General features: G+C 41.7%; 2 protein-coding genes across 4 annotated transcripts in view; one reads left to right on the top strand and one right to left on the bottom strand.

The window, feature by feature from the left end:
* Positions 1 to 220: 220 nt before the first annotated feature.
* Positions 221 to 23,481, bottom strand: LOC134577772 (alkaline phosphatase-like). 2 transcript variants are annotated; one of them, XM_063436662.1, is made up of 12 exons: positions 23,328 to 23,481; positions 9,795 to 9,937; positions 8,864 to 8,983; positions 8,573 to 8,688; positions 6,965 to 7,139; positions 6,711 to 6,886; positions 6,260 to 6,403; positions 5,519 to 5,588; positions 4,945 to 5,079; positions 2,743 to 2,934; positions 2,284 to 2,403; positions 221 to 1,380 (listed from the first exon to the last, which is right to left on the bottom strand). In XM_063436662.1, exons 2-12 carry the CDS (start codon positions 9,856 to 9,858, stop codon positions 1,109 to 1,111), a joined length of 1,584 nt encoding a protein of 527 aa, XP_063292732.1. In that variant the 5' UTR covers positions 9,859 to 9,937; positions 23,328 to 23,481; the 3' UTR covers positions 221 to 1,108. The 2 variants fall into 2 exon arrangements, with proteins under 2 accessions (XP_063292732.1, XP_063292733.1); XM_063436663.1 differs by lacking the exon at positions 23,328 to 23,481 and adding an exon at positions 15,220 to 15,442.
* The window catches only part of ECE1 (endothelin converting enzyme 1), a 79,604-nt gene continuing 61,656 nt past the window's right edge, over positions 5,939 to 23,886 (top strand). The window contains exons 1-2 of one of the 2 annotated variants that reach the window (XM_063436645.1): positions 5,939 to 6,007; positions 6,549 to 6,598. In XM_063436645.1, coding sequence (XP_063292715.1) covers positions 6,554 to 6,598 — 45 coding nt within the window. In that variant the 5' untranslated portion in view covers positions 5,939 to 6,007; positions 6,549 to 6,553. Of the gene's footprint in view, positions 6,008 to 6,548; positions 6,599 to 23,886 lie in introns of those variants that run through there. The other variant, XM_063436644.1, reaches the window with a different exon arrangement.

The following is a 23,886-nucleotide window of genomic DNA, read 5'->3' as shown; positions in this document are numbered from 1 at the left end:
CCCATGCAGGAATCCAGTTAATTGTTAAATGAAAATGTGACTTGGTTGGCTTCAAAAGTGCTTGCGATATAAAAAAAAAATTCACACACAATTTGTACATTTTATAAAACAGATCTTATTTCACTTTCATTTCATATAATGTACATTTAAACCTGCTATCCCTGGTCCCCTCTCCGCCCCCCCTCCCCCCCCCCCCCCCCCCCACTAACTTGTGAGTGGCTAGGATTTTTTTTTCTCTCTGCATGGAGTTTGGTGAATCCCACCAAAAAATGGGTTCCTGAGATTAGTTTGTCATCATGTCTGTGTGGGAAGATTTACAAAGTTAAACCCACACAGGACCGTGACAAGAGTGTGCTGGTCCTTAAATAATCTTTAACATGGTTACTGCCATATCTCAAGATAACGTCGGCAAATGTATAGATACTGATTTTGAATTGAATAATACCACACTTGTTAAATACCTGTTGGTAACAAACTAGTTAAGGAGATGGAAGATGTATGTTGGTCTGTGGCAGCAGCAATCTTGAATTGCTCCTCTGGTTAACATTTGCTGTTGATATCACACCACGCGTATACAGGTAGACATTCACCATGTAGTTTTAAAACCTGTATATCACCCACATTATTTGTCACGGACAGTCCCTTTGTCCTATGTAATTTTTGGGCAAGTTATATATTTTTATTTTTTTCCCACAGTATGGTTTCAAATGTAGTGGGAATAAATATCCATTTCCAACTTGTACATTGCTAATAGTTATTTGACACTGAACTGGGGTAAATAAATCTGATTAAATGGCCATCCTTAATTCTTTAACCCCTTAAGGACCAAACTTCTGGAATAAAAGGGAATCATGACATGTCACACATGTCATGTGTCCTTAATTCTTTAACCGCATGTTGGAATGGAAAAACTATGCCAGTCTTGCCAAGGTTGCCCATGAGAACTTATTGTGTGTAACCAATATTGTTGGACACTTAACAGCCAATACAAATAGTCAGAGCAACCAAAGCCTTTAGTCTGTAGGTTCTAGGCAAAGATGACTCCTATGGCTCTGCTGTCTCTACGAAGAGGTAGATCTTCTTTGGACCTGATCTTGTGTTTCCATTCTTAAAACAAGAGTTGAAGTGTTAGAATGGATACCAGTGTGGAGACCAGGATCATGGAGGCTGGCAGGCTTTTACTTCCACTGGCTGATGAGCAGTGGTCTTCATTCTGGCCGATGCATGCAGCATATGCCATAACGTGAGGGATGTAATTCTGTTCATGAACGCCATGTAGAAGATGTGCCATTGGACCCTTGGCAAAGACTGCCACATCCTCCCCACCATGTGTCTCACTTTTCAGAGGTACTGCAGACTGCGCCAGGTAGTTGTTTTGAGCTGTGAAGAGAACGAATAGGACACTGAAATGTATATATTGGTTTTTTAGCAGTTTATGACCAGAATCAATAAATATTTTACCCTTTTTTTTTTTTTTTGCCAAAGCTCCCTTGGTTCTGGTCACCTTCTCCTCTCATGACCTCATGGAGCATGGCCTCCTCTACAAAGGTTTATTCTAATGCTCTTAATAGAAGCCTTGGGGATGCAATGTGCGGAGAGCACCTTGTGCACATCCACGCTTTCCCATAGGAAACCACCAAATCCATGAGTTTCCACGTCACACCTCTAAAGGTAGACTTAACACCTACACATAGAACTGTGGATGTTTAATATCCAAAATGGCTGCACCAGTTACATAACCTTTCTTAAACCTTCCACACATTGAGATGATTTTTAAACATCTTCCGTTATATGTGCATGAACCGTCATTTAGGCATGAGGTAGGGGGAAAGGCTAAAACACTGGTTTTGGTTGAAGTAACCCTTTCTGAGGTGGTTCCAATACACAAAATGCTAACTCTCTCCTCCGTTCCATCGGAGAGGAGGATAGTGGTGCCAAATTTGGGCTAGCTAATGATGCTGTCAGAAGTGAAGTTAAAGCTCTGGCAGCTATGGGGGTTTTCTCTGCACATTGATACTCCAGATACCATGATCACTTCAAATCAATGAAATGTTCTTGGTCCTTAAAGTAACCTTTTACATACAAACTGAGAAATGAGGTATGTAATGCACTTATGCCATCATACCTGGATGTATACAGGGTCGGGGTTGGGCTCTGACGCCTCACCCCCCCCCCCATCAAACTAAACCAAACTTGCACAAAAGTGTCCAGAGATCTGACCGGTAACCGAATGGAAAATGTGACTCCATTAGGATGCTCCTGGCAGAAATGGTGTCTACTCACTGAAATCCACTGTAGAAACATTTTCCCGTGAGCCATCCACCATTTTGTAGCCAGGACCGTTGCCATAGAGGATTGAAGTAAATGGTTTCTGGTCGATATCACTTGGAGATGGCGCTAAACCTGAAAAGAGAGAAAGTTTGTTAGAAGCTGGTAGAATCTTCTCTCCTGACACTGCCTGCATCAGTCCGAAGAATACAGGTTGTTGAATACCAAAGGTCAAACTTTGGCACAGGATACAATATTTCCACATAACCCATTCAGGGAATTGTAGACATTTGCAAAAAAATCTTATGTGATTTGTCGGAATAAAATTCTACATTGTTTGTGTGTATATATGCATGGCTACAACAGGCAGGTGTGTTGGTAAGCATGCTCCTAGTTGCAAACTGGTTGGGTGTAATGCTAGAAAGTGATTTTTATTATATGAATGTAATGTTTGATCTATACATAGCTTCTCACCAAAGATGGGGTTCCCTCGATGTGTGTATCCACCGAAGGTAAAAACATGGGAGTGATCCGCCGTGACGACAGTCAGTGTATCTTCTTCTCGGGTCATGGTGCTGGCAACACCGATGGCAATGTCCATCTGCACTGCCTCATGTAGGGCCTGTTTTGCCTTTCCTTCATGGTGACCATGGTCAATTCTGCCTCCTGTAGACAAAAAGGGCATGTTATCTAAACCTGAACATGGGAGCAACTGCAAAGGAAACAGGCTCACACTTGTATAAATCCAAATTATAATTACTCGGTAGGGTGCAAGCTTTACATTTTAAAAGTATTAAAATATGAAACACAATCACAAATCTGTGCTTGTGTTTTTTTGTTTTGTTTTTTGGAAAAGGTGTGAAGGTCATGACTAATTGGGGGGGATATTTGATTCCTCTTTCAAGGCTGGATTTCCCATTGAGTAGCACAAGAACAATGTACCTTCTTTCCACAGACTGATTTCTAAACAGTTATTGTAGTTTAAAGACCCATTACTGGGAGTACTATTGCTTTGGACCTCTGTTATACACGCCTACTAACAAAATTGAGCTCCTAGAAAAGAGGGACAGAGGAATTTGGGACCAAAATAGGGACTGTCCTTCCAAAATAAGGAGGTATTGAGTAGGAGATCTATGTTTATCAGAGCTGCATTAACAGTTATGGAGGGTGTAACTCTCAGTGCTGTCCCAGCCTCCAGTGTCTGTGTGAGGCTGGACAGGAAGTGGAAGGGATCACTTCCCATCTGTCCACCATCCACAGGAAATGCCTTGCAGAGGGAGGCATTAGCACAGCAATGAGTCGTGCATATTCTGTAACTGCTCCTACTACTGTTATCAATTGCAGGAGCGTGAGTAATTTGCAAATATCCCTTCAAACGCCACGTGCCTTAAAGCGGCATGTAACACTTGAGTACTTTGCCGAATTTGCAAAGTCCCCTGACCGTGACATCACTGCGGTTTGGAAGGAGGGGGCAGGGTCCAGGTAAGTGAGTTTACTTACCTGACCCTATCCCTCGCAGGCATGGCCATCATGGTCTGGCGTGGTCCTCCTCAGTGCTGACGTCACTGTTCTCCACATTAAGGTCGAAAGGGATCCCACTTCCCTGCAGTCATCAAGGAAAATCAGGCAAAGGAGAAATACAGAGACAAAATAGACTCCACTTTGTCTCAGTGTATCTCTCGACTGGGTTGGACTTTCAGTGAAACTTTAACAGTCAAAATGAGAATCATAAAGATGCTCTCTATGAAATCTATTTTTTAAATAACAAATTTTGGGGGAATGTCAGTGCTGTTGTAAAATCCCCTTTTCCTGGATGCTAAATTTAAAGGGATACAACTGATCATGCCCTTGCAGTCTCCCTGCTCATTTATCTGCTTTTTACAAGTTTAACCCCTTAAGGACACATGACATGTGACATGTCATGATTCCTTATTATTCCAGAAGTTTGGTCCTTAAGGGGTTAAATAACATTGTTTATACAGTCCATACACCTCACTACATGTGACGACACAGCCTTCCAAAACACTTCCTGTAACTAGACCTTTAATATTTAACCTTCCTTTTTTTGTACTACAGTCAGTTTAATTATTTTATTTTTATTTTTTAAGCACATTCTCTGGTAGACTTCTAGACCATGCAGGTGCCTTCCATGTGTGGATTTATTTTTTTATTTCGATTTACAGAGCAGCAGGTAAAGACATCTGACTGAAAAATGAAACCATTTTGTTTTAATGCAGGCTCTGTCACTTGGAGCCAAATGAGGTGTGGCTACAGCTGTATAAATAAACATGTGATTTACCTCCTAAATGGTAGCGGATTGAGCAGTGAGACCTCATAGGCACCAAAACTGCCTAATTAAGCTAAAGTTGTTTTGAGGACTATAATGTCCCTTTAACCCTTATAAAACCTAAACAAACATGTTCCTTATTTCCAAATGTAAGCACTCAAAGCCTAAACTGGGGGATGTAGAACACCTTGGTGGAGTACTCATGTGCAAGTAACAGTAACCCTTGTGGTTATGATGAAATGATGCATTCATAGATTGTCTCCATGGTGCTGTCTCCAGACAGTTCCCACTTTCGCAGGAAGTAGAGACCTGTTGAAATTGGGTCTCATGGTGGGTATGGGCAATCAAACTTCTACGAAGTTAACTGCTGTCTTCAATTGTTGACATACCTTCCACGAGCAGGAAGAAGCCTCTGGGATTTTTCTTCAGGATATTCATGGACATTGTTACCATTTCTGTCAGAGATGGGTCTGTTGACTTATTTCGTTCCAATTCATAAACCATATCCATGGGTTCAAACAATCCTGCAGCAAAAATACAGTTTAACCACATCTTACTATGAGATCTAGGCCAATGTGAGGAGCATTATCTAAGGTTCTGGGAATCTGATGGGGGCACTGGTTAGGTCAGGACAATTGTATAATGAGATTGTGTATTGCTAGCCCTGACTGGTTGCCATAGTAATTTTGGAAATGACTGGGCCTGACTGTGTAACTGGTGGACCAGTCTGGCTGTATTGGGGCTGGCATGGTTGGATCCATGTAGTCATTAGGGTTCTGACTGGGGATGGCTGTATTGGGGCCTGCCTGGTTGGGTTCTGACTGATGGGGATGGCTGTATAATGTGGTGCTAGGAGTGCAAAGTTGGGACAGAGGATTAAGCCTTTCAGCCCAAAGGGACCTTAAAATGACCAGTGTCGATAGTCCTGGACTTTGATGCGGTGATTGCTTTTGTCTGACTTACCGAGAAGGTAATCCACATCCTGCGGTCTAAGTGCCATTAACTGATCCCGGTTCCAGACATAGCGTGCTGCCTATGGAGAAATCAGAATATTGTTTAAGAATTCTCCTAAAGATGTTCTTTGTCTTGGCCTCACTTGCGTTGAGCATTTAGAGATTTTTTAAAATATATTTTAAATGTCTAGTTTTATTGTCTATATGCAGGCCCAGTCTGTAAGTGCTATGAAAAGACAACATATTGCAGCACTATTCTTAATCTGACCAATCAAAGAGTAAAGTGGGCAGGATTTGAAGTGTGTTTATATTCTAAAAATATTATACAAGATCTTGTTTCCATCTCCAGATATCTACAGTGATTTGTGCAAAATCTATAAAATGTACCATAATGCACTCTAACAAAGTGTCTTACTTGCAGGATCAAATATGGGCAATGTGTCAACTCGGAGACAGGAGTCTGGCTCGGACCAAGAGATCTACTCTCTGTGTAAAGCAGGTACAGTCCAACCTTCACATGCAATGCAGACCTACACCCTTGGATATAAACTAAATGTACTTTGTGTGCAGTATACTCCATATCGTTCATTAAATTAGGTCATATAACAGGTGATCTTAAAGAGACCACAAATATGGATGTGACTTAAGGGATAGGGGGGTGGATGTCAGTCAGAATGCATGGCCGTTTTCCAGAGCCAATAGATTAATTTAGATGGAGGTTAAGGTTTCCGACCTGTAGTGTATAACTTACCTGTTTGTTGGGTTTATTATCCAGCCAGACTTTGGTCAAATTCAAACCGTCATGCCGTGAGCCGTTTGCCTTGGGGTCTTCAGGATACTCCACGTCTGGGGTGTTTAGGGGAAACATGTACTTCCTTCCACCACCCATGATCACCTACATAATTTAGGGGAAGGGGTGAGTACAGTTCAGAAGCCTACCCTCCTAGAGTGTAATGTTAAAATCAAATAAAGCGGCAGGGAGGATGTGATTTGTCTGTAACCTAAATTTAAAAAACTTAAATGTATTTATTTATTTTTAGCTAAAATGCTTCTGTTCACATTGAGTATGAAGTCTGTTGTTCCTGTAAAGGTAAGAGTTAACTGAAATCTCTTCGTGTGGTTGCATTGGTGAAGCTATACTTGTGTTGTGCAGTAGTTCTCCTTTCTGTTTTGTATTTTACTTTACCACAATACGTACTTACATCGATATTGGGAATGTTATTGAAGAGCTGCCAGGCAATGTCCTTACAGCCCTGGGTGATGGCATCATTGGGCATTTCGTGATCTGAGTACCAATCCCGGTTAACACAGTGGGCATATGCTGCGCTGGGGGTGGCATGGTTGATTCTTGTAGTTGTAACTACACCAACTGATTTCCCTGTGGGTGGAAAGTGTAAAAATAAATTAAATGGCAGATTTACATGTTTTCACAAGGATTATATGCCCCCACACTCACCTGCATTTTTGGCCCATTTTAGGATGGAGTCCACTTCGTTGCCCTTGGTAGTATTGCACAGCCCGCGTACAGCTGCTGCGTTCACACCCACTGTGCCCTCATTGGCTTTCACCCCACACAAGTAGGCTGTGGCAGTGCCAGCACTGTCCGCTACCTGTGCATCGGTGTTGTATGTCTGTGGGAGACAAATCGTAACTCTAATTGCATTCTGTCTAGCGTAACGCACTACACTCTCCTCTGGCCATGAAAGGGTTTAGGGCCTTACTAAGACCTTGTTAAAGACTTGCTTGTAAAGATTTTTCCTTGGCTGGCATCTGAGCAGAAATGTGATTAAAAGCATAAAGCTGTAGAGTTGTATCCACCATCCTCCATCTCTAGTGATCTCATGGGGCCTTGGTGTCCATGAAAACTTGGTTGGCACGATTTTACGCTGGTGAGGCACACTGAAAGTGTTGCCCCAGTATTTAAAGGTACATGCTGCAGTAGGGACACCTATCAAGAGTTCTGCGTACTGTGGTTAGCAACCTTTTGTCATCTCACCATCAGCAAGAAGTTATGTATTCAGGAAAACGTGGGTCTGGCAACCATTAGTGGCTTCATTAGAATGGATATTCACCTTATTGACCATGTAACTGGATTTATAATGTCCTACATAGGTGGGTACAAGACTTAAGTATTTTCTTTTCAATGTTCAAATGTTAAGCCAAAAGAATGCTGGGAAACTGAAATCTGCATGGAATGTAGAGCTGGATTAATAAGTAGAGACCACTATCCCTGCTAACTGCAACCTGGCTGGATGAGAGTAAAGTTCATTCTGCTATATTTAAGCTGAAGTTTGACTTGTGGACTGGTGACTCCCTGCTCACAGATTACTTATTATAACAGGCAGGAATGTGCTTGTACACTGCTCCCCTTAATGAGGCCAACGGTGATTCCCACAGAAAGGATTGGTCAGAATCAGGATTGTGGCCATGGTCCGGTTTTAGGCGCAAGGTGCTTTCCACAATTTATTTATTTTGTGGTCTGGTCAGACAGGTAAACTGAACAAGGATTCACTCATTGGCAAAGTTATATTTGTCTTTTGGTTTTTCCCAAAAGTTAACATTTGAGTCTAAAATTAAAATCTGGGTTAGGAAGGAGAAAACTGACGTAAACACTAGTGAAACCATACTCGTCTGTTTCCACATCAATAAGCCATTTTGCTAAACTGACATCTTTTATTACAGGTTTTCTTGGTTTTTCCAGTCTATATAAAATTCTCCTGGGGCGAAAGTCCCTCGTCTGATACAAGGTTTTGGAAAGTCTGGAGCACAGCTGTTCAGATGTCAAACACTGCAATAATTTTACTGTACACTTGCGTAATTAAACCATTCACACATTCCTCAGAGCGAGACGTCCTTTGAAGGGCTAAATGGACAGTTTAAAAGTAACCTCTAAAAAAACATAAACCTACCTTTTGGTTTTTCGATTTGGATCTAATTCAAACTGCAGCATTTAGGCTAAACAGACAGACTATTGTTGAATTGGAGACTTTGAGAATTTACTATTGTTTTTTGCAGATCAAGGATTAATTCAAAGGTTCACATTTCAGAAGAATAAAGGTCTCACCTTTGCAAGAGCCACATATGGAAACTTATCCATTTCCAGTTCAGTTTCTTCTCCAGGCTGTCCATCAAGCTGTCCTTTAAGGATACGAGTAGCAGTCACAGTTGGTACCCCCATACCTGAGAAAAGAAGTCCTGTTTAAATGAACTAGTCTACTGGTTCTAGAGGTAGTGTTCATGCTACCTGCCTACACCGCGTTTGGTCTTCTTGCCATCCCTGAGGCATATAGGACCATTTTAGATTTGGAGACCATCCTGAGGAACATGGGACCGCACCAGGCTTGGTGTTGCTTACCGTCGCCAAGGAACATGATGACATTCTTTGCAACCTTGGTGTTTAGTTTCTGAAGGTCCAGAGCTCGTTTCAAGGTTTGCTGGGCTTGATCCCGCCAGTAATCTGGATTCTTTTCTCTCTCTGCAACATGGAAGACAAATGGCTCAACATTCAGAGTGCAGAAACGGATAAAGAAATTTTGATTAAAAAATGGAAATGTATCTCTGGTTTAAATTTCCCTATGTTAAACCTGAATGTGATGGTTCGTGTATTAGAAAGCTCTTATTGGCAAGAGGGAAAAAATTTATTTAGCGTGAACCTCGTCTTCAGATGATTACCACAAATTACATTGGCCTGTTTATACAAAAAGTAAAAGTAATATCGACTGTAAAGCGGATCATTCAAAGGCAAACTCTGCGAAAAACAAGTGGAATGATCTTGCTGATTTTTTTTTTCATGATAACACTCCCCCTCCCCCCCTTGAAAATTGCCATTTAAAATATCTCCATCTACTGGCTTTCCATGCTTTTGCATGATGGGCTGAGTTCATAATTTATAAATTATATTAATTTATCCTTGTGACAACTGGTCCTCTTACTTCCTGGTTTGGTTAGCTCAGTGGAGATAAACTCAAGAGGCAACAATTGCCCAGAGCACCTGCCTTCCACAGATTTCTCATTGAGCTGCATTGGAAAGTCTGTGATTGGACAGCCACAGAAATTCTGGGCGGGGCTAGAAAGGGAGGCTTTTTTTTTCTTTTTTTTTAAAGGTAGTTAAATTGATGGATCAGTTGTCTCAGTAAATAATGGCATATAGTGAAAATGTTGAGATGCAGAATCAGGTGTTTATTAAATCTGCCAATTTGCCAAAAACCAAACTTACGAGATGGCAATATTTTCATAAATTTCCTGCAATGTGTCACAGTATGGCTGTGATGTTGACCGTTCTTTACCTGGGAAGGAGCTGCATGAGGAGAGTTCAACAACCAGCAACAATATCCATAGTTTCACCACCATCTTCGCTCCTCGGGGCCGGACTATCCGCCACGAACTTGTATCTTGATTTTAGAACAGTTCCAGTACTTTGGGACTAGTCCTGGTGGGAGAGAAGGCATCCGTTGTTAAAATCCCTATTGACCATTTTTTATTCCCTTTCTTTCTATTCACTAAACACATGGACTCTTGTTTCCAGCCCATCCAGCAGAGCACGAAGATAAATCGATGACTTTGTTTTTCTATATTGCCTGTGCATCGGCTAAGACCTATAATAAAGATACAAATGCTTTGTTTAGAGTCTGACAAACTAAATCTATGTGATCTTGGGATATCATGTGAGTAAAGTGCAGCCTATTTTAGTGTGGGGGCTGCACTTTTCCAGGAAGCCTCATTCTCATTTGCTCTTTGGCGAACTGCATCCCAAGGCCCGCATTCTTGGACACTCTCTCAACATGTAGTTCTATGGCAAATGCTGCCACAATGTAACTTTCAGGGCATGACCCTTTCACTCCCTTCATGTAGGAACCTTGTTCCAGCCCTGGGAGGTTGGTGGGGTTTTTAGAAGCCATAGTAAAATTGTGGGCAATGTGAAGCTCAAAGACTACAACCACTAATTGTCAGGGGGGATGCCCATTATACCACAGAATTGAAATTAAGTCCTTATCTCGGTGTTACCACATAATCGTTTAATATTGGAACGTTTTAGGGTTCAGATACCTATATATTATATATGAAACAAAAAACTGACCGTGTTGGCTAGTTGGATTGACTTCTACTCACGCTTAACCCCAGCTTCAATTACCATGCCAACTGGATCCTTCTAGGGTTATGTTAATTACCCACTGCCTTGGTAAACTTTGATCTATTGAGTTTGGCGACACCTAGATCAAAATTCTGAGAGTTCGAGGTGTCACTCTCCGGTTTCTGGTTTGGAAGGATGCCACCAGCCACAGTTCAATTTAAAGATTTCCCTGCGGGACTAGTCTGTAAACATAGTATCTAACAAGGGAAGGGTGAAAGGTGGTGTCACTGCTCCAGCCTTGCCAATGAACCCCTGGCATCACTAGGATCATTTCTGACTGGTGTTTGTGTGTGATCCTTTATATGGAATAATAGAATGTATGTTACTTTCTCTGCAAATACAAACATTGCTTAATTTTGTAAGTGAAATATCATAACTGGCTGGTCACGCGATTTTCTGAATGGCAGAACATGGGTAACAGGCAGTTGGTAAATACCCGTTTACTGAATGATTTGCTCAGTTTCTGATAAAATGAATATCGGTAACATAGCAATTCTAAATATGTATCAAGGCCTACAGGATATCACAAATATAATGCCGTAGCAGACATACCCTTCAGTGATGGGCTATGTGTGGGATCCGCGTCATTATCTTGTTTCCCTTTTCATTTGAACAGATGTAGTCTTTATAACACTGCAGTTCTAATGCCCAAATACAGATCTATCCTGTTACATTATTAATTCATCTGAGATTTTTTTTGCACACATTGTACCATCCATTGTTTAGGCTTAACTTAAAGAGACACTCTAAGCATCAAAACCACTTTAGCTCAATTAAGTATTTTGGCTGTGTAGATCATGCCCCTGCAGTCTCAATTTGCTGCCATTAAAGCGTTAAACCCTTTTATTTTTTATTTTTTTATGCTCTCCCAACCACACCTCCCCCGACTGTGACTCACACAGCCTGTGGAGAAAAAATGGTTTTGTTTTCAATCAGATGTTAACAAATTTTATTTCTTTTTTAATCCCCCCCCCCCCCTCCCCCTTCCTCCTGCTCTGTAAAGTGAATTTTAATTACACAAGATGCTCCTGCAAGGTTTAAAAAAATTATTAAAAGAAATTAGACTGTAATAAAGGAAGTTTAAACCTCAATCTCTTTACAGGAAATGTGTAGGGAGGCTGTTTGAGTCACATGCAAGGAAGGTGTGGCTAGAGCTGCATAAACATGTGAATTGACTCCTAAATGGCAGAGAATTGAGCAATGCGACTGCAGGGGGGCAATTATATACACCAAAATTACTTTGTTAATCTAAAGTTGTGTTGGTGCCTATAGTATGCCTTTAAAGGGGCAATCGGACAAAATACAAAATTAAAATGACTGTTTAGTAGATATACCTAAATGGAACCGTGACTGCATTTAATTAGGCTTTTTTTTTTTTTTTTTTTTCCTGCCCAGACTGTCTGTTCAGACTTCGCAATGCAGCTGAGTGAAAAGTCTTTGCAAGACGGGTGCTCTGGGCAAAAGCTGACTCTTGAATTTAGTAACCCTGAGCTAACCCAGGGAGTACATTACAGTTTAATAGCCAAGCGGGTGGAACAAAGTTTAGTTTTTTTGTTTGTTTTTTAAAGTGTTCCTCTTGAAATCTGCACTTTCTAATGTTAAGGGCTTATTCTTCACACAAAGCACTTAAGCAAGCTGGTGAGCAATGTTTTGCAAAATGCTCAGTGGGATTATGCCTTTATTTTTTATTTTTTTTTATTTTTGCGGAGCCGTCTCATTATATGTAATGGTAAATTTGTAAATGATATGAAAGATCTTAAACAAGTCTACTTTAAAATGTCGCTGAAATGGGAAGAAACTGTAATAATGTAATTCAACACACAAACTGGTTCATGAAGGACAAATACAAAATTAGATCTGCGTTACACTATGAATTCACTGCCTGCGTGTTGGGACTCTCATAATTCTATGTAATCCTTAAAACCACTCATAGCTGAGATTGGGAGGGATGTCCTAACTTTTCATTTTTTTCCTGCTAAACTAGATCTATTTGGGTGTGATGTGGGTTTTATAAGCCTGTTTTAATGAGGAAATGATGAATTGTTACTCAACACCCTTCTCTTTCTGAAAACATTGTTGGGCAATCCTGTGCTATTTTTTTTTTTTTGTCACAAAAATGTCTCTGGCCTAGTGTGACCTCTGCCAAACACAGATCTTAATAGGTTTGGTGTTTGGGGGGGAGGTGTGACTGTGTGTGACTGTGACTGTGTGTGACTGTGTGTGACTGTGTGTGACTGTGTGTGACTGTGTGTGACTGTGTGTGACTGTGTGTGACTGTGTGTGACTGTGTGTGACTGTGTGTGACTGTGTGTGTGTCGTGTATTAATCGAAAGATACACAGCTGCCATGTCCAAGGAAGTAACTGGGTGCACAGTGCTGCCCACACTGTAACATGTATAACAAATACTTGCAAAATAATCTTGGCTTGTTGACTTGTGTATACATATACGCAATGTTGTGCTTTTTTTTTTAATAAAAATTCCCTCCCTTTTAACAGCCCAAATTACATCCATTGGCATTCGTGTGGGGAGATATTAAACTTTCAAACCTCTTTCCCATTCTTCTCTGGTTATGAAATAAAATTCTGCCGAGCTCCTGAGACTGACCGTGTTAAAAGGCTTTCCGTTGCACTGGAGAAGTCATTGCTGCTAGAGTAACATACCGATTGGAAGGACCAGATCTATAGGAGCCTGTCAAACCGCTCCTTTTTTTTTATAGACTATTTCTGAAGTTTCCAATACTCTGACATATCAGATTGAGATCCAACATGACCACTTCCAGGATTAGAATTTATTTGTGTATCCCAGATTACTCATTGGGCTGCAGAAGCATTATGGGAAACATAGTTCACCGCGATCTGCTTGTATTTCAGTGTCCATTATTACACTATGTAATAATCAGATTATGGGTTACATATAGATTAATCCGCCATCTGTTATCGGGAATATTTTTGGCTATTTGAGTCAGATAAAGATATGCTTTAATTGCTCTAAACTTCCACCAGACTTTGGCAACTAGTCAGCTCTGGCTAGTGGAACATCACACCTGGTACCACAGTGGACCCCCCACTGGCTCTGAGGAAAGCAGTTAATCCTCCTACCCCCACGTCTGCATTAAGCTATAGACCTTTAAAGATTGGTACTCTTGCCAGTAAGCCAGCCGCCCCCCCCCCCCCCCTCACTCGCCTATAGCAGCACCCAGGAGGGCAAACTGCTGCAACAAGGAACGTATATTCCCCAAACAGGGAATCTTAGTGGTAACGATTCTCTGTGTATGTGCCGATACCCTGTCCATTCCAAGAGGTCATCTACGGAGACGTTTGCAATCGCTAGTAACTCAGGACTTTGAATTTGTCAAGGAAAGGAGACAGAGCTTCATACCGTGAACAAATACACACTTCACCATTACACTTGTGGGAGCAGGCTCTAAAAACATGGAGCAATTGCATAGAACATCCCTTTAAACAAATATTAAACTTTATACATTTCTGCTCTGGGTGTAACAAGATCCCACTGGTGGGTAGAAGCTATTTTACCCACAGATACACCCTTTTCCCAGTATTTTGGCAGAGGGGGCACTGCATTATCTTATCTAGTACCAGATCTGTATTGTTTGGGACACCCTGAATGGAGCGTTACGATGTAAATATTTATCTGCTCTTTACATATCGCACCCGTGAAGTAAATCCCTTAACCAGATATAACGTTTGCTTGTAGCTGGCTGCAATATGAAGCTTTTTAACTCCTATATTGTAAGATTTGAGCTTCACCTCTCCTGTTAATATGATCTCTTATATCCATTACTTGTCAGAAATCGCCATTCTGGAATTGTAAATTGCTGCGGATATACTGGAGTATATAAATGGAATCGATAATCCACTTATCCCTGAGTTAGAATTACTGTAGTCTTGTATTCTGTAAAAGCTGGACAGTTTCATAAAAGGGAACTTAAAGCAGCACTGTCGCCATGAACATGAAATACTCATTTTTACTGTCGAGACTTAACTAAACGTCCAACCCATTCAAGAGACCTACTGAGAGGGACTACTTTCTCTCTGTAGGTTTCCTACGCCTGACACTTCTAGACACTGGGTGGAGTTACCGCCATCGAAGTGTCAATCCCCCCCCCCCCCCAGCCGTCACCAGAGATGGCTGCAAGGTATTGGCTCTGGGGACTGCAGGGTCTCGCGGGATCCCCCATAGAACTTAATGCTTTACTCTAGTGCATATGTAAGGGTTCAGCAGTGACATTGATGCACCAGGACTTGAAGAGGACCTGCTGGAAGAAGATGGCAGTGCCCACAAGGGACGGGTTCAGGTAAGTAAATCTCTCCTTTACCTGCTGCCACTGTCCCCTCATCCCCCCCCCCTAGTGGCAGTGTCATTCGGGGATCTCTGCAAAGTCCCCAGACATGGACGGTGCCACTTTAATCCTTAAAACAAGACTTGGCTCTCAATGTCTTATGTGGGTATCATGTCTGGATGAAATGCTAATCTTGGATTGCAGTATAACATGCTGCCACCATGCTCTTCTTACCCCTAGCTCTACCCATTCAGCACTCACACGTTCTGTTTGCTTACCCTGCCAGCCTACAGGTGAAATAGCACAGACAAGTCAGCACAAGGAAAGCCACGATGGAGCAGACCACGGTGGTGAGGATGAAGTGTGTCTCATTGTCTAGAGCCATGGTTGGATGTAGATCTTGATGCTGAGACTCAATGGAATATAGACCGCTTATCTGCTAGCTCGCACTCTCTCTCGCTCGCTCATACACAATCTGTGTATGTCAGCCGATTACTGGATTTATAGCTCCTTGGATTATTCCGCAAGAGGAGATTAAATGTACATTGAAACAGAGATGCAGTTACACTAGTATCATGCCAGTCAGCGTGCGCTCCTGCTGTAAGAGCTTGACCCTTTATCAAATAAAATAATTAACCTTAATTCCATGATTGACAGTGTAGTGGTTATAATTTTAAGATCTGTACAAAGACCAGTTGAATCTGACAATTAACCCCGTTGTACGTTCTTAGTCTGAGTGTATGAAGCGGGCCCCAGGAGGGAAGTCTAACCTCTCCATTGAAGGTTCATTCTAATTGGGCCTGATGGAGGGTTCAGCCTTCTGAACGTGAACCACAATCTGTTGAACGAATCTATTTTTGTGATATAAAAATCGGCTCTGTGTCCAGTGACTTATAAAATGATCTCTCTATCTAAACTTGGCCACATGACTTGTCACCATAATGGAAGAATGGCCACAGAAGTAAAAAAAAAATAAACTTAATCTGCTTCCATACAGCTCCCTAGTTCTGACTCTCCATCTTAAAAAAAAAAAAAAAAGTTGCCATGAATGCAAGTTTTAATAAAATGCATAAGGAAATTAGACTCTGGTTCTTTATAGCAGTCAAGTTGACAGAACTTTGCAATTTACCCACAATCCATCAGTAAAATGCCACAGAGACACATCACAGGCATTGTGGGCAGTCAGCACTTGCCCCCATGCTAATCAGCATTCAGATGTCTGAAGACCTTGCATTACCTTGTGCTGTCATCGCAAAGATACATCTGGTCATTCGGTTATAAAGAAACCGGTTTAAAAGAATAGCTGAATGTTCTTATTAGGATGGCTGCCTACTAGAGTCTCCATGGAGCCGGAGTACTTTCAGTAACTTTGTAACCAGTAACTGGCTGATCTGGAGAGAGCGTTGACGGTAGAATGGTGGAGTGACACTAAATGTAATCTCCTCGGCCAGGCGTGAATTGTATTTTATATAACCAGGTTATTATGAAATGTGTGTATTTACACACCCAGTAGTAATTTGATTTATATCTGCTTTGATAAACCTCTACTAAAATGTACTGTTTCATTGGGCGTAATGGAAATGCCGTAGATTCCATACACTTTGCTGTACATTGAATAGGCTGGGAACATGTTTTGTGTTCCGTTCATGCAGAATACCTGGTTTAACAACATGGAAAGCAGTTTAGATATCTATACTACTCTAGCTTTCCTGGGGACTCCAGGCCTGATTGCTGCCATGTATTCAGTCAGGGCGAGTAAAGACTTACTGGCCAGACATGTCACAATAATGGGCTACTTGTCATGTGTCTTCATGTAGTTTACCAGATCATCCACTACCAACATTACAGTGCAGGGCAGGATCCTCTATGTACTAGATAAGTGGTTTAAACCATAATCGATGAGAACAAGGATAGAAAAGGGTTTCTATAGTACAGACTCCCTATAAATCCTCTTCACCCCTGTGGTATTGTCTGTACGGTGCTCCGCATGTCCTTGTAAGGCGAATGGGACCTATTGAGAGGCCTGTTTCACAGAAGTCTACATTTTAATAATTGCAGAAGTATTAATGGTTACTGAAAAGTAGACCTGGGTTCACATACAGGAAATACCAGCTGGCTGTAAATGTGGTATGATGGTCTGAAATGGTAATCTTACACCCTTTTGGCTATAGTAACTTAAATTCTAGCAACACTTACTAATCATGTGGCAAGTAGCAGTGTCGGTGTGTTGAAAATATCCAGACATGTATTGAAATATCATATGGAGGGCTGCGCGAGGTGTTGGGATATGGCTGGTTTCTATGGCTTGCGTGGCTGTCATACAATACACTAGGTTGATCTTCCCACTCTTTAACCAAACCTGTCCCTAATGTGCTAGTTGGCGCACTGCATCCCTTGTACACTCAGTGTTCTAATATTCTGGCTCTCTGCCTCCCAGAGTTGGAAGCTATGGAACCCCATCACTGACTAAACTGTAAGCTCATGGGTACAGGGTTCTCCTTGTTCTATACAAGACTGTATTTGATATATAGATATATTTTATTTTTTATAGCATTTAAAAAATATTCTCTCAAAGTGACTGACCACACAGTAAATTCAACAAGTTCCCGTAGTCACTAGCCCACTACTTGGTATTTTGATCCAAAATTGCTCTCTGTACTGCCCCGATGGGGGATGGGAATAACTGCAGGAAGAAACTTCTATAAAACTAAGTTGTGTATTATCACCATTTATATAGCGTCAACAGATTCTGTAGCGCTTTACAATATGACCGGGAATTGAATTATAAATAGGACAATTACAAGAAAACCCACAGGAACAATAGGTTGAAGAGGAACCTGCTCAAACAAGCTTAGTCTATAGGATGACGATAAAATGACAACCGGAAGACACTGCACATAAAGCAAGTTGCAGGAGATTGGAAGTATAAAACCACTGACCCAAAACTGCAATTTTAATATTGCGTGTTAAGAGTGCCTTCGATTATGGCAATTTTTGAAGTTACGATCATATATGAACAGTGACTAGACCTGAAACGGTGTATGAGAATGCTACTGTAACCTGTTACTGGCACTATGGGATTTCCTGCATTCTAAGGAGAATCCGACTGAAGGGGTTACCATGTTGAATTCACCTATGTTCTGGCTTTCCCCCAAAATAAAGCTGGAGGGTGAATGGGAAATGCTAATGACCATGTTAGAGGAGACTGTTGCATATTGAACTACTGAATCCACAATTTGTCTCTTTTCCAAAGCTTCTCTCCATGATCTGACATGGTCCCATTGTCCTCCAACAAACCATGCTGTGCCAGACAAGGCCTCCCATGGATCTTCTCTCTACACCGAGGAAGTGTAAGGCTTTAAATTCCAGCAGCTTTGTCAGTTTAAGTGTTTCTCTTAAAATGCAGAAAGCCAGCTCCAAGCAGGCCTTGTTTGTGTAAGATGTTTGCCAATAGGGAAGGCTGTGATACTGCCTAATTCAAAGATTGAGACAATGGCATCCCTACGGAGGCCAAATACAGATATGGGACTTGATATACACATGGGAAGTGGGTAGGTCAATGGGTGAAGTTTGACGGTAATGACTCCCTATTGTTTAACCTCTGAGATTTAAGGAGTTTGACTCTGGCTAAGTAATCTGTTAAATGTTGCACTAGAGTCCCAGGTTTTTAGATTTAGATTTGAATTATGAGTGGATACACATTTGTTTCTCAGAGTGCCGGATCTGAAACTGTATTGTGGATAAGACCAAAGTGACTTATCAGCAAATTTGAAAGGGAAAGATTTCCTGGAGAATTTCAGGCATGTCTAGAATCGCTCTATGGGAGCTCATGTACACGTAATTTTGAGGTAGGTGGGAAGTTTGATAAATGCAAGCTGTGAATAACATACTTTTGTGTCTGTTACATTCTTCCATTAAGTAAATACTAAATCTTAGTCACAAGGGGGCGCTTCAGAGCCAGACTGGGATGAGTTACTGGATTTGCTCATTAAAGGCAATCTTTGAGCTTTCCTCGGAGTCTGGGAAAGGGGGCTGAAAAGACCTACAAATCTCCTTTTCTGCCCACAATCTAAACGGTTTGCACTTGTCTGCTACTTGACATGAATGACCTTATGGGAAAAGGAGGGGCTGCATTACTAGCAATTAGTGACATGCAGCTCCCCTTCCCCCAGAATTATTTGGGGAGGCTGGGAAAGGAGAGGCCCCACTGAGGGCCGGGTAAGGAGGGGGCCCACACTGCATCGCTTGGTGTACAGATTAGGAATTGCTGTCTTGGATTTAACAAATGTCTCCGCATTGAGCCTTTACACACATCACCCACTAACCATTCATGATCAAGCTCGTTGCTCGCCATATATCTTGCATATAAATTTATTTTAGTTTTTTTTTTAATGTAACCTCATTCAAAGACTGGCTAAAACTTTGGAAACTGCATAGAAATACTAATCTCATAAGGCCTAATGTGTATATAAAATATTTTATACGCCTATAGTGCAGCCAGATTTTAGTCAGTTTAGGGACATAGTATGGTAAGCCACTTCAATAAGAAAGGGAATCATGCTAGATGCTGTCATTGTGGAAAACGGTTTAGATACAGGCATAGGCAACCTTCGGCACTCCAGATGTTTTGGACTACACCTCCCATGATGCTTTGTCAGCATTATGGGGATGTAGTCCACAACATCTGGAGTGCCGAAGGTTGCCTATCCCTGGTTTAGAATATCAGTTGGACTTTGGGTCTGGGTCACATGATGTGATGGGAAAGAGCATGTTTCCTCTGGAGCTGAATCAGATTGAATATTTTAACCAGACGTCACCTTTTTGCCAACTGGATGCAGGGCTCCCTGTAGACTGACACAGGAAATGGGGAAGTGTGTTGTTGGGAGGTGGACAAAACCAGGAAAACAATGTATTTGTAAAGGGAAGTTCTGGACACAGCAGGCTGATCCCCCAAATGATTTGAAGCACATTCTTGTCACTGGAGTCCAGCACCAGTTGGATAATGTATATCAAAGGTTTATTTGAACCTTGGCAGTCAACCGGGAAGGGTAACCTGCAGCCTGGCCAGTGGACTTGAATTGGAATTGGCTTGAAATACAGGGGCACAGTGTACATTGAGAATAAGGAACGGACTCACTGTAGTAAACTAAGATTACTCTCAGACTCTCAAGTACTTGTTCCCAAACACATTTGTGGGCAACTCTGTGCTAGTCCCAGAATACAGACCAGACACTATACAGGTTGATGTAGTCTTTCAGCCTTCCTATTACTGGTCAAATAACGGTACCTCCTCTTACCAGCCATGAATTGAACCGCTCCCACAGACAGAACCCTGGTCTAATGAGCCTTTTCTCCTAAAGGGCATCCACACACCAACCCAAACTGACCAACTAAAGGGCATCCACACACCAACCCAAACTGGCCAACTAAAGGGCATCCACACACCAACCCAAACTGGCCAACTAAAGGGCATCCACACACCAACCCAAACTGGCCAACTAAAGGGCATCCACACACCAACCCAAACTGGCCAACTAAAGGGCATCCACACACCAACCCAAACTGGCCAACTAAAGGGCATCCACACACCAACCCAAACTGGCCACCACATGTGCGTAAAGTGTGACTAGCACGAAATATCCGGATTATACCCAACTATATTGCAAGTTAATGGCTGTCTCCATGTTATTTTCACTTTGTATAATGTTAATCTATGTGAAAGGCATGGGATAAGGGCAGGCTGGCGGACTGAATGTTGTAGCCGTATCACACTGCACCAATACCACGTCCTCCACACCCATATATAGAATAGCTAGCTGTAATAAAATGATGCAGCTCAGACCTGTCGTGTTAATGGAAGGATTAGGGCCAATGTATACACCTCTGGCAGCAGAATGTGGAGAAGGAAGTATCAGATGAATGATAAACATTTTCATCCCATGCTGTGAACTTCTTCCCACCCCAATGACCTACTTCAAAAAAACCCTCGTATCCCAGGGTCCCCATGCCAGTTTAGTGGGCTTCCAGTGGATGATGCACAACTCCTATTCATAAAGCCCCAGGCAACTGTCAACACCAAGTTGTTTACTGTCATTGCCCTGCCTCCCCCAATACAATGGAGACCATTCTGACGCTGGGAAGGGATTAAGGCATCTTGCTAAATATATTTTGATATAAATATATTTTGAAGATTGGGTCACTGAATTAACTCTTACAACACAATGGGTTGACACCAACTGTATATAATCTGACAGTTAGGATCCCTTGTTATAAATTGTATTTTATAGGACAATGCTAAAATCCATACTATCTTCTCTCTATAATGCACAACCCCTGAATAATCTGTATAATAGACACTATTAGCAGTGTAATACACAGCCCCTGGATAATCTGTATAATAGACACTAGTAGCAGTGTAATACACAGCCCCTGGATAATCTGTATAATAGACACTATTAGCAGTGTAATACACAGCCCCTGGATAATCTGTATAATAGACACTAGTAGCAGTGTAATACACAGCCCCTGGATAATCTGTATTATAGACACTAGTAGCGGTGTAATACACAGCCCCTGGATAATCTGTATAATAGACACTATTAGCAGTGTAATACACAGCCCCTGGATAATCTGTATAATAGACACTAGTAGCAGTGTAATACACAGCCCCTGGATAATCTGTATTATAGACACTAGTAGCGGTGTAATACACAGCCCCTGGATAATCTGTATAATAGACACTAGTAGCAGTGTAATACACAGCCCCTGGATAATCTGTATTATAGACACTAGTAGCGGTGTAATACACAGCCCCTGGATAATCTGTATAATAGACACTAGTAGCAGTGTAATACACAGCCCCTGGATTATCTGTATAATAGACACTAGTAGCAGTGTAATACACAGCTCCTGGATAATCTGTATAATAGACACTAGTAGCGGTGTAATACACAGCTCCTGGATAATCTGTATAATAGACACTAGTAGCGGTGTAATACACAGCCCCTGGATAATCTGTATAATAGACACTAGTAGCGGTGTAGTACACAGCCCCTGGATAATCTGTATAATAGACACTAGTAGCAGTGTAATACACAGCCCCTGGATAATCTGTATAATAGACACTAGTAGCAGTGTAATACACAGCCCCTGGATAATCTGTATAATAGACACTAGTAGCCGTGTAATACACAGCCCCTGGATAATCTGTATAATAGACACTAGTAGCGGTGTAATACACAGCCCCTGGATAATCTGTATAATAGACACTAGTAGCAGTGTAATACACAGCCCCTGAATAATCTGTATAATAGACACTAGTAGCAGTGTAGTACACAGCCCCTGGATAATCTGTATAATACACTAGTAGCCGTGTAATACACAGCCCCTGGATAATCTGTATTATAGACACTAGTAGCAGTGTAATACACAGCCCCTGGATAATCTGTATTATAGACACTAGTAGCGGTGTAATACACAGCTCCTGGATAATCTGTATAATACACTAGTAGCGGTGTAATACACAGCCCCTGGATAATCTGTATAATACACTAGTAGCGGTGTAATACACAGCCCCTGGATAATCTGTATTATAGACACTAGTAGCCGTGTAATACACAGCCCCTGGATAATCTGTATAATAGACACTAGTAGCGGTGTAATACACAGCCCCTGGATAATCTGTATAATAGACACTAGTAGCAGTGTAGCATAATCTGATGGCATATGGCGCATTATATTATGTTTACAGTTGTAGAAATTAGGTTTTATTTTTATCTCTGACTTTTTAAAGAATCCAGACACCGGATTCTGAAACCCCAGAAATGTATGAAGATTTCAGAACAAACGGCCATGGAATCTTGAGGAAGCAATGCTATGACACGATGTAGCAATTTACCCCCCCAAGATACTTGTTGCTGCTTTAAAACAATCTAGTCCACATGCAGGACCAATCTCAAACATTTTTGGTTTCCATGGAGACTGCCCCACTTTTAGAATTTATCCATAGCTGATCTTCGAGCAGTCCCCGCAGCATGCAGATGGGGGATGGCACAGGGATTTAAATTTTTTATTTAGTTTTTTTGCACCTAAAGGAGTTAATATTTGCCAAATCAAAGTCTGAAATGCTCTGGCCACTTTTTGTTTATCGTCCCCCCCCCCCCCCTCCTGGGTGCACAATATCGATCCCAATATCCTTCATTGTACCAGGAATGCGAGCTACACACTCGGCAGATTATCTAGATCCCTCCAGGGTTACCTTCTGCTGGGATGGATAGTGCAACTGTGTGAGCATTCAAACTTGCACCGTTTTTAGGAAAGTTACTATCTAACCATGCAGTTGACTTCCCTCTTTTTAAAGTGCAAAATAAATCGTTTTATTGCTTACCTGCCAGCTGAGTTGTCTTCCTCCTGGAGATTACCCTGACAAGACTGCCGAGTGGAGTGTCTTCTCACCGATTTGAGGTGTTATGGGACAGCCCATTGGGATGTGCTCTAACAAATCATCTGCCCTTCTTCTTCCCCTCTGTATCAAGCCTTCCTTTGATCTCAGCCTCCTCTCCTTCCCCTCACACTCCCCTCCAAAGTCTTCCTCTGCCTTTTACTCCCAGAGAGGAAGGGGGGGAGGGGGGGTTGGGTCCAGGGGAGACTGATTTCACCCTGCCGATTGCAAGCCAGGGCATGTGGACCCTGACTATAGACTCCTCTTAATGTAAATGATGCTGGATTTTGGCAGATTGTGACTCTGGGGGGACTAGACTGATTGGGATGCGGTTGGCATGTCTGTTTTGTTCACACAAGTGAGGTCTGCTGGTACAGGAGTAAAATCCTGATTGTGTTGCTGCATCTTAGGACCTGACAAAGCTTTAAAACGGGCAGTGTCCCCAAACAACCTTCTGAAATTAATTCAGGTCATTTCTAAACTGATTTTTTAATATATTTTTTAA

Source organism: Pelobates fuscus, chromosome 11, assembly GCF_036172605.1.
Source record: "Pelobates fuscus isolate aPelFus1 chromosome 11, aPelFus1.pri, whole genome shotgun sequence".
Taxonomy (NCBI): domain Eukaryota; kingdom Metazoa; phylum Chordata; class Amphibia; order Anura; family Pelobatidae; genus Pelobates; species Pelobates fuscus.
Note: the sequence above shows the minus strand (reverse complement) of the source record. Positions and strands in the feature narration are given on the sequence as shown.